Source organism: Scardinius erythrophthalmus (assembly GCF_964197995.2).
Source record: "Scardinius erythrophthalmus genome assembly, chromosome: 13".
NCBI lineage: Eukaryota > Metazoa > Chordata > Actinopteri > Cypriniformes > Leuciscidae > Scardinius > Scardinius erythrophthalmus.
In genome coordinates this window covers 6,928,715-6,946,439 of record NC_138233.1, presented here as the reverse complement: position 1 = coordinate 6,946,439, position 17,725 = coordinate 6,928,715, and the positions used below count along the sequence as shown (strand labels likewise).

The window sequence follows — 17,725 nt, the reverse complement described above, 5'->3', positions numbered from 1 at the left end:
GAGAATTTGGTTATCTCAACAGCGAGTGTCTGGTTTTGCTCAACTGAAATGCACCTGTTTACGAGTTCATATGTGAAATTCGCAAGCAATTCTCACAGACTGACAGTGAAACGACGAAAGAGCTCAAGAAACTACGAGGAGCGCAAAGGAAACTGCTCAGACAGAGGAAAAGCGCATTCCGCGCACCGATGGATTCTCTCAGATCACCCTATCAGGTGCAAAACCACTGACAGGTTTCCACCCACCACCAACCCAAAACCCCTCAGTGCGCTCCAGCCCTCTTCGGCACACAGACAGACAGACAGTCCCGTCCCATCACCCAGCGCTCTTCCAGGATTTGCCACGGGTCTGAGCGCCTTTAATGCAGAAACTACTTGGATAACAGTGAAGCAACATCTAAAGAAGATACTTATAACCCTAACTCATCTACCCTGACAGCTCGGACTTGTTGGGAAACTTTTCCCTCTTCAAACAATGAACACGGGAAGCTTGGAATGATCCACGTAAGGTGTGCACTATCCGGTGTCCTCGGCAGGTACGAACGGAATTTATCTTTTTTATATCGCGTACTGGATCAAGAATAAGAGCGAAAGGTCTCGGATTGTTCACCGAGGAGGAGACACCCCGCGTCAGTCTTTTCCAATTCAATCTTTGCGCGCTTTGGCGAGAGAGCGCAGCGCGCGCGGACCGCGGAGGAACGGAGGGATCACTGGGAAGACACTGATTTGCGTTTACTCAGATATTTTTCAAACAAGAAACAGCCTCATGCTGCTTCCAGCGGCACATTTACACGTGCTGCATCTCTCTTTTCCCTGGGATTGCACCTCTCCTACGGGATTTTGTGTGTGAGACACTGGCGGGGCTCCGCGCGCCACTTACAGGAGCGGCAAACGCTGGAAACAGGTGTATTTGACCAAGATGTCTGTCCTGCCGTCAAGGTTCATCTACGTGTAAGGAATATTCTTAATAGTCTCTTTGATTCACTTTGAGTTCGTGCATTCTTGCCAATAGAAGTCGCTCAAAGCCAGGTTTAAGATGTACTGCTATATTTTTATCTGGTGTAATTGCTTGTGATTCACCCCTCCTTACTTCCCTCCTGTGTCTCCCCCCCCCCTCCCTCTCTCTTTCTCTCTCCCTCTCATTCTCTCTCTTTCTCTTTCCAGGTGTTTACATTTACTGGTCCTCTACTTCCAGTTGCAGGTAAGTCTGACTGTTTCACTGTCATCATGAATCTGGATTAAGGGAGGGATTATGAGGATGTGCCGCCGGTGCGCAAACTCAAAGCTTGTTTCATTTGTTGTTTTAAGGTTTTTGAAAACAGAGGCATGGGAAATCTACACCCCAGAGGCTGTAAAATTAAAAAGTGCCTTTGGATTTGTTGGTGGTCTTGCCAGAGGAATTGAATTTCTCTCTCTCTCTCTCTCTCTCTCTCTCTCTCTCTCTCTCTCTCTCTCTAAAAAAAAAAAAAAAAAAAGAAGAAAAACGAGTCTGAGTTTTCCTTTTGTGCTTCTTTGTGTTTTATTTAGAGCTGGGATATAAAAATAAATCTAGTATTTTTTTTCTTCTAACGAGACTTGTACTTGTCTAAAACATAATTACTTCCCTCCCATTAGCTAGTAAACTCATGCTTTGACTGATTTAATGCGAGTACAAAAATAAGCAATTTGTGCATTTATCTATCTATCTATCTATCTATCTATCTATCTATCTATCTATCTATCTATCTATCTATCTATCTATCTATCTATCTATCTATCTATCTATCTATCTATCTATCTATCTATCTATCTATCTATCTATCTATCTATCTATCTATCTATCTATCTATCTATCTATCTATCTATCTATCTAGAACAAAAATGTAATCTAAGGCAGCTAAGTGACCAAACAAATCGTATTTCCTTTTAAAAGCTATTAAGGTAAGACTATCTGCAATCTCGGGCTCTTTTTCAGGAAGGTGACTAATTCAGCCAACAAATAAGTAATTAGATATGTGCAGTTCCTCAAATCCATCTTTACTGACAGATGTACATACCTCACAAGGCGGGGACGGCTTAATAAAGACTTTTTTTTTTTTTTTTTTTTTCTCATGGCAAATGGGTCAGGGCATTGTGATTATAAAACTTGCATCAGAATGTCGTAATAAAAGGGGGCGATCACCCCTCCAACCGGGAACAAAAGCCACTGGTTTGAAGAAAACGAGACCCATGTTGGTTATATAATTGCGTGCGTTCAGTTTTGTTCCAAAGCAGTTGGCACAAACAAGGCTTTAGTGTGGCACAGCCTGCTTTCTGAGTCCGTGATGACAGTAGTATGATAGACAGAGTATCACCTGCTTCGCTGTTGTTATAGGTTCTCCCTGAGAAAACAAGCACGGTTGTTATTAAGGAGTTGCAGTGAAAGACGGGGCGATAAGCACAGTTTAAGTGGCGTTGTTTCCTGAGATGCATCCTGCTCAGAGAGTGGTGTCTGCAGATAGGCCCTATCTGACATGCAAGAGTGGCTCGGCTTCTTAGCTGGGACGGGGTCGGGCTTTTGAAGTCGCAGTGAGATCAGTTTGCCTTGGTTTGCTTTGAAGGGAATCGGGCGGCATGATAAAAATGCTTGGCCGTGGCTGGCTCTCTGCATAGGCATGCCCTCTGCCGTCCCGCTCCTCCCGTCCGTATACACAACTGTCTACAAAACACATCTCTGTGTTTGACTAGATTGCCAGATTTCAGAGTGAATCCTTCCGACTCTGAGGAGAGGCTGTGTGTGCGCATGAGCTGCGTATGTATGTGCTATTGCAAGCAAAAATTAACCTGGTTTCTGTATGCACTCTTAAAAATAAAGGTTTTGCTGCAATGCCATAGAATAGCCATTTTGGGTTCCAAACCTTTCAGTGAAAGGTTCTTAAAATAATAATTTTTTCTTAATGTAAAGTACATTTTGATAATCTAAAAAGTGTTTTTTTCCACTATAAAGAACCTTTTGTGGAACGGAAAGGTTGCATTGATGTTAAAGGTTGTTAATGGAACCATCGATAGACGTAAAGCTTTATTTTTAAGAGTGCAGATACAACGTGTGATAGCTTCTGTTTGAATGTGATTCATGGATTTATCTATCGGAAAATAATGTAACACTGACTAAAATAAATTCCGTTTATTTTGCTAGAAAGATTTAGGATGAAGGTAGACGGCCAACTTGAACTAATAATAATTATTAATTGTTTATTTTAAGGCGAAAATAACTATGTTGTGAAATGCCTTTGGGTTTGTTTAACCCCTCATTGCATGTGTCCACTGCAGTGGTCAGATCTTTAAAAGTTGTTTTGAAACCATTCATGATCTTTGACATTTTCTCATAATTCTATATGACTGTCCTCTGTATGTCATTGTGTTTTTATTTATTGTAGCATACATTGTAGACATTTATTAATAATACACACTAAAAATCAAAAGATTGTGGTCAGAATTATTTTTATTTTTTTTAAATAATCAAATACTTTTATTTATCAAAGATGCATTACGTTGATCAAAAGTGACAGTAATGTTAAAAAAGTAAAAAAAAAGAAAATACAAAAATGTTTCTTGAGCAGTAAATCAGCATATTAGAATGATTTCTGAAGGATCATGTGACACTGAAGACTGCAGTAATGATGCTGAAATCCCAGGTTTGCATCACAGGGATAAATTATATTTGACAATATATTACAATATAAAACAGATATTTTAAAATGTTATAATATTTCACAATATTACTGCTTTTACTGTATTTTTGATGAGCATAAAAGACTTCTTTCAAAAATGTAAAAAAAAAACCTTTTCTTGTTAAAAGAATCTGTTTTGCTTTGGATTGAATAATTCCTGCATTAATGGGTTAATGTTGGCGGTTGTGTCATGTTGACGTGTTTCTATGCAGTCCTGCATTCAGCGTGAATCTCAATGGAAGTTTCTTTCTCAACTCTGTTGAATAGATCTCTCTTTTTTTTGTACCGTGAGCTGCGTGTTTCCCCTTGTGCTCTCTAAATGTCATTAATTAGCTGAGGTTAAAATAACATGAAGTGAAAGCATGTAATGTGAGTGTAATTAACCACCTGAGAGAAGCCACATAAAAGCTCATTACAGGATAATTACCCCTCGTTTCAGCCCGAGAGAGTAGTCTTGGCTGGGACGGGGATTCCAGGGTTTTTGGAGGTATATGTTTTCCTCACATATGGAAGGATGACAGAAGAGGAGGAGGAAAGATAGAGGCTTTTGGATGAGAAGTGGATTGGTGATTTTTGTATGAAGTGAGTGTGAATGAGAGAGCGACAAGAGAGGCCATGGCAAGCTGCATTGTATTTTATTATGTTAGTGCTTTAGTGTGTGTGTGTGTCAGTGCAACAGTTGTGTACATGTACTTCCCTTACTTACAGGTGTGTATGTGTGATTTATGAGTGTGATTCTTACCTTAGGCAGATATTTGTTTGATGACAGAGTTAGATCTTTCAGGTGGATAATTGCTGGAGACTTGCTAGTGGAAATTGAAAACTTCACTTCTCGTTGTAGCTCCAGGCTCAGAATATTCAGATGTTTTATTTGAGAGAGAGAGAGAGAGAGAGAGAGAGAGAGAGAGAGAGAGAGAGAGAGAGAGAGAGAGAGAGAGAGAGACGGCCACTAAAACATGCAGGAATCACTGTGATCTGAACATTTATTGAAAAATTTGACCCTATTTACTTTCTTAATACACAATTCTGGTCTTATTGTGTTTGATCTTAGTGCAGCATGTTTGCAAGTTTATAATAATCTTTCAGCAAAATGCAATAAATTGCTTGAAATCTCACCCTCTCATTCACATGCAAGTAAAATCTTAATATTTTTACTGTAATTTGGATCAAATAAAAATGCAAGCTTGTTTCCGCCACGGAATAAAACAATTTAAAAGATAGTTACGACTTTTTATAACACAATTCAGACTTTTTTCTCACAATTGCGATTCTGAATTTTTCTTACTATAACTCGCAATTCACAACTCGCAAGATATAAACTCGCAATTTTGACTTTTTTCTCGCAATTGAGTTTATCACACAATTCTGACTTCTTTTCTCAGAATTGCGAGTTTATATCTCACAATTCTGACTTTATAACTCGCATTAGCGTCTTTATATCAAGAAATTCTGACTTTCTCACAATTCTTAGAAAAAAAGTAAGAATTGTGAGATAAAAAGTCGCAATTACCTTTTTTATTTCTTATTCTATTGCAGAAACAAGCTTCCATAAATAAATGCAGCTTAGGCTTAGCTTAAGAGATATTTGGTTTTCCGAAGAGAAGAGAAGATATTTATTTCGTCAATATCAATATATTTCACTCTATTCATTTAGGAGTGGGGGTGGGGAATTATTATATTGTTTTGAATTAAAAAGAAAAAAATGCCTTTGTTATTTAATTATTCATGCATTAATTGGCTGAATTGATTTTGGCAGTTGTGTCATGGTGACTTTCATCACATGTTAATGTGGTTTAACGTTGACTTTATAATGCATGCAGTTGTACAACTGAATCAAGAGATAGATCAACACTTTTTGTTGTTGCTGATTCTAGGAATCTCACCAGAGTTCCGCCGACTTCCGGTTCTACATCGAGAACCACACTCGAGACGACGTGAGTCGGAAGCAGGTACGGATATATCAGCTCTACAGCCGAACCACTGGGAAACATGTGCAGATCCTGGGCAAGAAGATCAACGCCAATGGAGACGATGGGGGCAAGTACGGTACGGGAGTGTTCCTGTGCTCTCAGATGAATCAAAAGAACCTTTATCATTTGACTCCGTTTCTATTCTGCTGTTAGGCGGAACGATTTAAATGGATAGTTCAGCCAAATATGAAACTTCTGTCATCATTTATTCAGCCTCATGTCGTTTCAAACCGGTTTGGTTTTCTCAGCTAACACTGAGCGTTCTCAGAACTTTAGCTAACATTCTGGCAAGATTCTCTTTTAGAGTCATGAGCAAACATTCTTCCAGTAACATTAATAGAACGTTTGTTCACATTTATCTGGTCTTTAATAATGTTCTCAAACTGTTAGCTCAAAAACAATATTTATACATCATTCATTCCTGAAACTTTTTAGTTGGACATTCATTTAATGTTTTAATTGCAGGGGTGTGAATCGGAATTTGGGAAATCAGAATATTGTCTTAAAATGGATTGCATGGCCCAATACTAATTGAAATGTTGTCAAATTCATATCGGAATGTTGTTGTGCATGTAAACGTAGTCATTGAGTCGTTGACCGAATCAGTCTGAATCATGAACGAATCACTCAGACATCATGCAAGGATCTAACTTTAAGATTTAGATTTCATTCACTTTCAAATATATTTAAAAGAGTTGCAGGATGTTCATTAGAAATTCAACATGATAAAAGTCATACAGGTTTGGATTGACATGAGGGTGAGTAAATGATGAAAGATTTTTTTAGGAGAACTAAACTCTCTTTAACTCGCATTTATTTATTTTTTGCATGTTTTCGAGTCTCTGGCTGTGAGCGTGCTTGAATCTGAGAATCATGTGTAGCTTCAGGATCATTAAATCTGCCTCTTGATTTTTAATGTACTAAATATTTTGGCTAATTTTTATAATGCTTTCCACAAACACAAAGTGTGTAGTTCTCTCAGCGCCATTTAACAAATTGTACCATGTTTAAATGCCATATTTCCCCAGATCAGCATTCCATCTGGATCTGCTAATATCATATCTAAGATGAACTTCTTCTCTTTAACATCCAACCTGAACCGTTATTAATCAAAATGTATCAAAGTATAAACAAAACAAAAAGCGCAGAACTGATGGGCAGCGTGCCCCAGCGGTACTAGTGTGAGAACAGAAACTCTGTGTGAAGATAAACACACTGAATGCTGCACTTAACTTTGCCGACTGATACAAGCATGTTTATATTCCAGTCTTGTGCGCGTTTGTGTCAGTCAGAGATGTTCAGCATAAAGATTCCCAAACACACACGACTCCGTAAACCTTTAGTCCTGGATTCCTGTACCTGCATAATACTGTTTCTCATACAGTCTTATAATCCTAGTTCCCCATTTCTGTTTGACTCTTGAGTTCTTAAGGGAGGATCAAGATTATTACATTTTGATGGCATAATTCTGAAATGAAAATTCTGTCATCGTTTACTCACCTACAAGTTGGTCCAAACGTGTATGACTTTCTTTATTTCTGAAGTTTAAGTCATTATTCACTTAAAATCTTGATATCAACCTTAATTCTCCTTTGCACATGAATGAGAAAAGTAATGATGCCTGATTCGTGAATGAATCACAGATTTTGAACAACATGAGGGGGAGTAAATGATCAGATATCCCATTTTCATTCATTTAGAATTTGAGTTCATTTGGTTAGTCACTGGGTTGTGTTCATATCTGTGTTTAGATGGTTAGGGTTGTGTTCTGATTGCAGTAAGTCTTACAACAACTCACAGCAGTTATGTGTGTCAACAGTTATCTTCAAATGTCTGTGCCATTATGGTAACGCTTTAGTATATTCCATTTTCAGGTCCATTTCTCACCATTAACTAGTTGCTTATTAGCATTAGAGATGCGCAGATGGGCTATTATTTCATCCGCAACCGCATCACAAAACTCATTATCCGTCCGCCATCCATCCGCACCAACGTTTTTGACCAATTTTCAAAACCGCACCCGCCCGCCATCCGCTGATTGCTGTATACATAATATTTTTCATTTGATTGGTTCAACCGCCCGCCACCCGCCCGAATTGAATTAAAATATTATTTTTCGTCACGTCATCTGCCCGATCCGCGGTTTATCCGCAGAGTCCGCGGCTGTAACCGCCAACCGCGCATCTCTAATTAGCATGCATATTAGTAGTGTATTATTAGTACTTATAAAGCACATATTAATGCCTTATTCTGCATGACCATATTCTACATCTCTAATCCTACCCAATACCTAAACTTAACAACGACCTTACTAACTATTAATAAATAGTAATTAGGCGTTTATTAAGGCAAAAGTCGTAGTTAACAGTTAGTTAATAGTGAGAATTGGACCCTAAACTTAAGCGACAGTTATTATTATTCAGGTATTTTTCTTCAAACTGGCCATGACAGAAGTTGACCTAAATGAAAAGGGGTACGATAGAAGCAGGCATTTTTATACTTATGCCTGCTATAGTGCCCCTTGTGGCAGTGTTGAGAATGCAGCCTGTGGTTGCGTCGTACCGGGGATTCCCAAACTGGGTTTTGTGAGTTAATGGAAAGATTCATTAATAATTAGAATAGAAAAGAATAATTGATTAAATCATAAAAAAATGGAAAATTTAAATAAATACAATAATTTAAAAACAATCAAAATAAAACACCTGTCATGTGACCATCACCGAACATTGAAGAATTGTCAAAATATGCTAAATTAATGAGATATTAGCTTAAAATCTCAGGGGTACTTCAAATAGACATTTTAAGTCAAAGGAGTTTGGCTAAAAAATACGTTTGGGCATCAGTTGTGTATATTTGAACACAGAAACGGCAACGACGGCATGTGAAATTGAGCTTGTATGGCTAGTTGTGTTTTCAGCCTTGAGTATTTATTTATGGCGATGTTGGAAATGTTCACTATTTATTTATTCATAGCTGAATAAGTTAAAGCTGATGGTTTGATAAAGTTAAAGCTTTTGTTTTGATGTTAAAATAGGGTCTAGTAAGTATTTATGGAAATGATGGTAGTGTTCTTTATTCAGGAAGTATTTACAGTAATGTTAGTTATTGTTCGTCATGTTTTGAACTGGCCCTAACAGCTGTAAGTGTTTATAGCAGGTCTAGCTGTTGTTTACTGCTTAAATGTGTCAGTGTCTGGTTAAGCAGTGCAGCGTTGGCTGAGTTGTTCCTCTGTACCTGTGTTAGCATGAGAGGAGGCAGATCCAGGTAAACCCCCACACCTGGCACCTGTGAACTCCATGACACACGCACACACGCACGCGCACACACACACACACACACACACACACACACACACACACACACACACACACACACACACACACACACACACACACACACACACACACACACACACACACACACACACACACACACACCTACACACACACACACACACACACACACACACACACACACACACACACACACACACACACACACACACACACCCTCTCTGCTGTCCTGTCAAAGTTATTATGAAAAGTATTTGAAATATTTGAAAACTAAAGGAAAGCTGAGCATATGTTCAAATCATGCCTCAATTCTGAGCTGCTATTCAAGAGTCAAACTGAGTTAAGATGTTCAGATTTATGAGCATTTATGCACATTTATACTACCATTTGGTATACCAAGTTTGGTATCTGTAAGATTTTTTTTAAAAGAAATGAATACTGTTGTTCAGCAAAGATGCATAAAAGTGATGATAAGTGACAGTAAATAAGTTTATAATGTTACAATTAAAGCTGTTCTTTTGAACTTTCTATTCATCAAAGAATCCTAAAAAAAAAGGTTTCACAGTTTCCACAACAATATTAATCAGCAATGAACTGATTTCAACATTCATAATAATAATACATGTTTCTTGAGCAGCAAATCAGCATAAATAATGATTTCTGAAGGATCGTGTAAATCCACCAGGACACTGAAAACTGGAGTAATGATGCTGAAAATTCAGCTTTGATCACAGGAATAAATTACATTTGAATACTGTAATCTTAAATTGTGATAATATTTCACAATATTACAGTTTTACTGTATTTTTTGATCAAATAAATGCAGCCTTGATGAGCAGAAGAGACTTTTTTTTTTAAAAATAAAAAAAACTTACTGACCCCAAACTCTTGAATGGTTGTGTATGTTTAAGTCAAAATGTGTAAAGACAACATAAATTGCTGTTTGCAACCTATGTGTGAAGACTGATATTCCGTGAGATAAAAATGCAGGATAGAATTGATTACCCATCCCCTCCGAATATTCAGTTTAACTTGGTTTACGTCAAGTTACGGAAGTAAAATGGCTGGTTTCACATTAACCGACAGTTTTCTGGAAAATGAAAACAACCTTATATTTGAACACTGACATGAGGCACACAGTGCTGGATCAGATCGTACACTCGTATGGCTCGTTTATCAGCAAACACTCGCCTTCCCAGAAACATCTCAAAAATGTCTTCGGTTTCACCCCTGTTTGACTTTCACATTACTGTTGACATCTGTGCTTTAATATTAATAAGCTGCAACAGGAAGAAATCGGCTGATGCACATATGGAGGGCTGACTGCTTTGAACATTACATTTTTAGGCACAGTGTTCATTTAAATACAGGAATTTTTCAGCCATATCTTTTAAAACGTCATGTTCTTGTGAAGGGCTCTGCTCGGAGGAGTGGGATCTTTCCCACCCTCATTTGATCTCAAGTGCCCTGCCTGGATTAGTCGTTCCTCTCATGTTGCCCTGGGCTGTTTTGGAAGGGGACAGTTTTGGTGTTGCTCTCTAAGCCTCTCTGCTTTGAGCACCTTTGAATAGCCCAGTGTGTTAAACAAATGGATCATCCTAACTTTTTGATTGAGTGAGCACGAACTAAAGGCAAGTGGAAACCCAATCCCTGGGGATCTGAACTGCTCCAAGGAGTTTGGCAGATTGCTTCCCCCCGAGAGAGGGGACCCTTAACAAAGGTGCTTACAGAGAGAGAGAGAGAGAGAGAGAGAGAGAGAGAGAGAGAGAGAGAGAGAGAGGGAGAGAGAGAGGGAGAGAGGGAGAGAGAGAGGGAGAGAGAGAGGGAGAGAGAGAGAGAGAGAGAGAGAGAGGGAGAGAGAGAGAGAGAGAGGGAGAGAGAGAGGGAGAGAGAGAGGGAGAGCGGGAGAAGGGGCGGCGAGGGGGGGAGAGAGAGGGGGGTTTGCTGTTGTAGTAGTTGTGAGGGAGCTGTAGTCTATGATGAATCATTAAGTTTTTCTTTTTTTTACACTATAAAAAATATATACACAATATATACACATTATTTTGTGTACCAAATACTGCGTGAAAATGCACTGAATGTCTATATATAGTATATATCCTATATACTATGTGAATAATGCTTCTTCTGAATAATACTACTGAATGATACAGTTTCTCTTGTACATCTACATAAAATAAATTACAACAGCTATCCCACTGATGAGTGAAAAAAAAGGTACAGGTCATATTTCACTGCAGAATTAATTAAATAAATAAATAAACAAATAAATAAATAAACAAACAAATAAATTATATTTTGTATATATAACTATTGACCATTACAACTGTTTGTATATTGACAATATTTTTTATTGCAAACATGGAAAATAAATAAATAAACAAACAAAAATTACTTTATACATTGATTTTTTTTATTACAACAATGTCTAAATACTTTAAATAATACTTAAATAATTAAATAATTTTATAAATATTTTAAATATGTTTTGGCATTATGGTCAAAAAGAATTGCTTAAATGTCATGACAATAATGTCTTTATATATATATATATATATATATATATATATATATATATATATATATATAAAATATGACCCAGGTGTGATCTTGAAGCATATACATTTTTTATAAAAAAAATCATTCTGTGTTTTATTTTTACCTGCAGCTCTTCTTGTTGTGGAAACAGAGACATTCGGGAGTCACATTCGAATAAAAGGGAAAGAGAGTGGATACTACATCTGCATGAACAAGAACGGCAAAATTATTGGAAAGGTATGTTTACTGAACTGGTTTGCATTATAATCGGACTCAATGTGATTTACTGTTCAGACCGTCATGCAAGCAACAGGTCAGATTTTTTTTTAATTTGGGCCACATTAACTGTGATGTGAATGTAACGAGAAAGTGTTTTTGGTTTCTGTGTGTATGCATTTGATTTACTCATGAGCTGATTTATTGTTGCATCAATATGATTACCTGGGTTTTGCATGTTTAGCATGTTAACTTGATGTATGAGCAATGTCTGCACTGCTACTGCAACCAACTCCTGATGGTTACATGATGGAGCCAGTCAACACATATTTTCAAAAATGAAATATTGAGGCTGCTTTTTGAACTTAAAATTGTCCCTTTTTCCAAGTTCTTGTAACTGCCATACCACAAACAAATCTAAGTGGAAAGACCAACAGATGTCTAAATTTGCCATGAATAGGACATTACGTGCTTCACTGGCTTGTTTTGAACTGGTCCTGGAGTTGAAGGGCACAATTACTGTGTCTTGTTGGGAAAGAGGCTAGTCATTCTTTAAAAAACACGCTTTGTAAGACTCGTATCTGTCCTGTCATACAACAGTTTTGTAGCAGATGTGTGAACTGCAGATCAGTTTTAATCAAACTTTAATATCAGTTCGCCCAGTCAGCCGAGAGAACCATTGAAATGTGATTTTTTTCTTCAAACCACATTGGGATATTCAGTGTAAAATCACTACTGATAATGTCTTTGGGTGTGTTTAGTTTCTTATGCTGAATTTGAGACTCCTATATTGTAAAATCATCATAGGATGTTTTCTATATTTTTCTTCACTCAATGGATCAATGAGATATCGTTATTTATGGTTATTAATCGCTCTAGGGTACTTTTCAGTCAAATATTGTTACCAGGTAACTGATTTCCAAAATATCTTTACTAGTTTCTCTTGCTATTGTGTCTTGAAACACATTACACTCTTTTTAGTTTTACATAATATATTAGAAGTTAAATAAATTCCCTTATGTCCATTATTTAATTATTTGGTATACCATTATCATCATTATTGATTGCTGTTGGGATTTTTTATTTCTTTTCTTTTCTTTTATTATTTTATTTTATTTGAATTGTTTTATTTTATTTTTTCATTTCATTTCATTTTAGGGGATCCAATCAGACCATCAGTTGAGGGGTTATTTTAATAAATGGGCTGTTTTCTGACATATGGTCTTGTCCTCTCTCTTCAGCCCAATGGGAATAACCAGGAGTGCGTCTTCGTGGAGGAATATTTGGAGAACAACTACACGGCGCTGGTGTCAGCCAAGTACAAAGGCTGGTATTTGGGTTTCAATCGAAAGGGTCGACCCAAAAAAGGCTCCAAGACCACGCAGACGCAGCAGGAAGTGCATTTCATGAAGCGCCATCCCAAAGGAAAAGTGGACCCTCTGGAGGAGTTCCGTTTCACGACGGTAACCAAACGGACACGAAGGGCGCGGCGCTTAAAAACCAACCCTAAAACGAACTGAGTCGGTGAGGATGAGTACGCACCGCTCCCCGAGGACACTACGTGCTTCTTGCCTTACAAACACCTTAATCTTATCCGAAACAGGAGAAGGAAGAGGTCACAAATAAACAATTGCTATGGAAAAAAGACAAGAAGCGTAAAAAAAGTTCAAAGATGTTTTATTTTTATATTTCAGAAGCGTTGAGTTTCTCCCAGCAGTTGAATGTGGGTCTTTTTTTTAAATGTAATATTGGTGTCTGTTATTTTATTTATACTGGATTAACTAAGGATGACCTATAAGGAACTAGTGTCTCCTGCTTTGACACGTTTCCTGATAAAACTCTGGAATAGCGACGAGAGCAAACCGCACCGCCTGGGAAACCTTTTTTTATTTTCATTCGTGTTGCCCCTGAGAACAAGGATCCAATATTTTCCACTGGAACGGGCTGTCATGGAGACGCAACGAGAGAACGATAGCAAGGTCATGTGACCTTTTGCAGGCCTCCATAGGTAAACGTGAAGCTTTGAGTGCAATATTTTGAAGAGCCGTGTCGGATGCTTTTCTCATTGAGCGGACACCAGGCCTTCTCGTGGGCCGAACGTGCAGAACGCTTTGATATTTTTTGTTGATATTCTGTGATTCAGCTTAGATCAACATGCTTTGACTAGCTAGATATCAGCATTAGCTGTGGTAATAGTGTGTGTGAGAACCAACAGACGGAAGCCGGAATACGATTTCCGGGAATTGCTGTAATGCTCTAAGCCTACAGCTGGATCCTGCATATGTGCTGATGATGCCGTCACCCTGTGTCCTTTCTAAAATTTAGCTACCAAAACATGCATAAAATCCAGGTATGATGCATTGCTCTTAATGTCCCTGATGCTCTTTTAAGTGTGGGATTTTGACTACTTCCAGGTCATTAAGCCAATGAAATCGGTCCACCTGACAATCAGTCATGTTATTCGTATTCTAGAACACTTGCTCTCAGTTCTAGAACGTTGGAGACGCGGGTGCACAGAGGAAATCCCTTCTGCAGACGCTGGACTCCGGCCACTGTTGGTGCGGTCGACTCTCCATATGGGTATAGCTGTAGTATTCACACGTCTATATACTCATCGTCTGTCAGACGTTACTAACAATCATGACACACGTACAATTAAAAAAAAATGTATGCAAAAATAATAATTTTATTACTATTATAAAATATTTATTGCCTTTCTCTGTAAATATGACTTGATGAATTTATTTGACCTCTGTTAATAATAATAAAAAAGAGGACTATATATGGAAAACGAATAAATGTTATCAGACTGTTTTTGTGGCGTTCGGAAATGTGGATGTATGACTACAAATATTGCAGTGATGATAGAGACTCGACTTAGACTTTATCTCTGTTATTTGAATTTAGACTAGTCTCTTCTTTCTGTTACTCACAAACTACCTGCTCCTATAGACCCATGCAGTATGATTTCATAATCAAACGTGTGAGTCAAAAGACTTCTTTCAGTCTAATGTGTTATTGAAAATGTGACTAATTCACTCTCTGAGGTGTGCATAGTTTAGAAACAACTGTCAAACTGTCAGGTTTGGTGTTATGCATCAAAAACAACATTGACATTTAGATATTCAACATTTTGATTCAAATTTGATATTGGATCCCATAAATCTGTGAATACTTAAAGGATTAGTTCACCCAAAAAGGAAATTTCTGTCATCATCTACTCACCCTAACGTCGTTCCAAACCTGTAAGACTTTTGTTCATCTTTGAAACACACTGAAGATATTTGTAATAAAATCTGAAATCTTTCTGTCCCTCCATCGACTGCTATGCAACTCCCACTTTGTCGCTTAAAAAAGTTCATAAAGAGATCGTAAAATTAATCCATAGGAATGGTTTAGCCCAAATTTTCTGAAGAGATTTAGGTTCTTGCGGAACCTCAAACGTGCTGCGTAACACGAGATTGAACCTCATTGGTTCTTGATGAAGCTCAAACGTGCTGTGTAACACGAGAATGAACCTCATTGGTTTTTGCTGAAGATCAAACGTGCTGCGTAACATGAGAATGAACCTCATTGGTTCTTGCTGAAGCTCAAACGTGCTGCGTAACAGGAGAATGAACCTCATTGGTTCTTGCTGAAGATCAAACGTGCTGCGTAACACGAGAATGAACCTCATTGGTTCTTGCTGAAGCTCAAACGTGCTGCGTAACAGGAGAATGAACCTCATTGGTTCTTGCTGAAGCTCAAACGTGCTGTGTAACACGAGAATGAACCTCATTGGTTCTTGCTGAAGCTCAAACGTGCTGCGTAACACGAGAATGAACCTCATTGGTTCTTGCTGAAGCTCAAACGTGCTGCGTAACACGAGAATGAACCTCATTGGTTCTTGCTGAAGCTCAAACGTGCTGCGTAACACGAGAATGAACCTCATTGGTTCTTGCGGAAGCTCAAACGTGTTGTGTTTATTATAATACATAAATTCTGGAATTTTATTCGCCTGTTGCAATCGTTGTTCCTGTGTATTTCCAGATAACTCTTGCATGTCCTTCATCCTCACAAGCACAAACTCTGTCAGCACAATCTCCAGATACATAATGCTGGAATCTATAGACACTGAGACAGACAATGAGAGACCGAGAGAGAAAGCAAATGGGATGCTAAACATTCACATTCAGTGCCATGATAAATATTGTTCGCAGGCATGATTAACTGGCGTGATTAACTGTCACTCACATGTGATCGACCAATAGCAAACCACAACTATCCAATCAATTCCCCATGGACAAAATTAAGTCCCGCCTTACATTTACTCTTGTTCGAGAAGATATTTCACAATAGGGAAGACTAAAAAGACTATCACAACTTCCGTTTTAATGCCGACTTTAGGATGAAACTCAAGGCCCAAGACTTGAAAGAAAAAAGCTTTTGGAGGAGATGGGTCTTGAAATACGTTAAACAGGCACACATGCTGGTATCTGACTTCTACATTCCCTTCATGACATAATGTACCTTTCTTACACACTGCGTGTGAATATGGTCGTAACTAGTAGGCATCCGGAGCGGGCTAAACGCAGAGCGAGCGAGTTGGCTTTTGACGCAGCGGTTACGGTAGACAATTCACCATAGGACACGAGACGAAGAGGCGAATTGCACTCTGCAAGTTAAAGACACGATCCAGAAAATGTGTCATGGGGAAGTTATGAGGCGTTTAAAGACAGTGAAAAGTTTCTCAGACAACATGGGGATTCAAGGATCATTTAGATTCAAGGTTATATCAACAGAGCCCCTCCTCGCCTTTACATATTACCGCTTTTATGAAATCAATTAGAACCGAAGGGAGTGAAGGAATGCTCAAAGAGAATGTTCGGAAAGGTATTAAGGTCAATGGAACTATTCCTTTTCCAAATGGATTTCCAAAACTTCTGGTATGAAACCTTGTTCTGGGAGAAATTACTTCTGTGGATGACAGCGGGCTCATTAGACAGTCTGCATGAGCCACTAGAGAGAATTTATTCTAATTCTCGATGTGTCAATAACAGACTCGAAGTTGAAACCGAGAGCTCTCAAGCAAAAACCGCTGTCAGAATGGTGGTACATTTTTTAAACGCTGTAACTCTCCCCCTCCGTGTGTCTCAAAGCTCTTAGGAGTCTTCTTTTGGCAAAGCTCTGAGACTTCGCTCTCCCTTTAAAAAGGAGGATCAGGAATGTAGGGTAAGATGTCTCATAATGTTGTGTTCTGGAATGATGTTTACAGCAGTAGTCAAGCTGAAAGATGGCCGGTTTGAGGGAAAAATGCCTTTTGTTTAACTTCTCACTGATGTTATCAGACGCCGCCACCTACAGCGCGGGGAGACCTGGGGATGTCAGCTGATTTAGATGTCTGACGGATTGTCTTTCTTTTCCCCTTTTTATTATTCCTTCCTTTAGGCTGAATAATAGCAGGCCGTATTTTTTTTAGATGGGTGTCCCCTCCAAGCTTGAGTTACTCGGGCCAGACTGATCTGAAAAGATCCTCAAGCTTGCGCACACAGGAGTCTGTCCGAGTCTGATGATGTTTAATGCAGCGCTGCTGTTTTGGGTTTGCTTTGACTCAAACCCCATTTTTTCTACACACATTTTTGGTGTTGGGGTGAGTAGGAGGCTGATGCAAGAGGTGATAAGACTTAAAAATGTTTTAAAGTTGCTGAAAAATATGTACACATTACAACAACCTCACGGCACCACACGTTCTACATGTCCACAGATAAATCTCAGTTTTTCTCTCTCATTCTCTGAATAAATGACAAAGAGCTCTAGAAATTACTACCAAGTCTCATTTTTGGGACCATCTCTTGGAAAAGGAAAATGTAAAATGGCCCTACAATGTGACAAATGATTTTTTAAAATACAAAGGCTAACCGTTGACACAAGGCAGGATCCATGATGTTTTTTACGCCAAATTCTGACCATACCATCTAAATGATGCATGAGAAATCGAGACTCATTAGATGAGGCAACATTTTTCCAGTCTTCTATTGTCC

The 17,725-nt window shown here is 38.3% G+C and overlaps 1 protein-coding gene across 2 annotated transcripts; it reads left to right on the top strand.

Annotated features, from left to right (window-relative positions):
- The first annotated feature begins 284 nt into the window (after positions 1 to 284).
- Positions 285 to 14,492, top strand: fgf24 (fibroblast growth factor 24). Of its 2 annotated transcripts, none has more exons than XM_081382082.1 (5): positions 285 to 950; positions 1,164 to 1,200; positions 5,563 to 5,725; positions 11,620 to 11,726; positions 12,947 to 14,492. In XM_081382082.1, exons 1-5 carry the CDS (start codon positions 919 to 921, stop codon positions 13,223 to 13,225), a joined length of 618 nt encoding a protein of 205 aa, XP_081238208.1. In that variant the 5' UTR covers positions 285 to 918; the 3' UTR covers positions 13,226 to 14,492. The 2 variants fall into 2 exon arrangements, with proteins under 2 accessions (XP_081238208.1, XP_081238207.1); XM_081382081.1 differs by having other exon boundaries at positions 854 to 950; positions 5,563 to 5,734; positions 12,947 to 14,486.
- Positions 14,493 to 17,725: the final 3,233 nt, after the last annotated feature.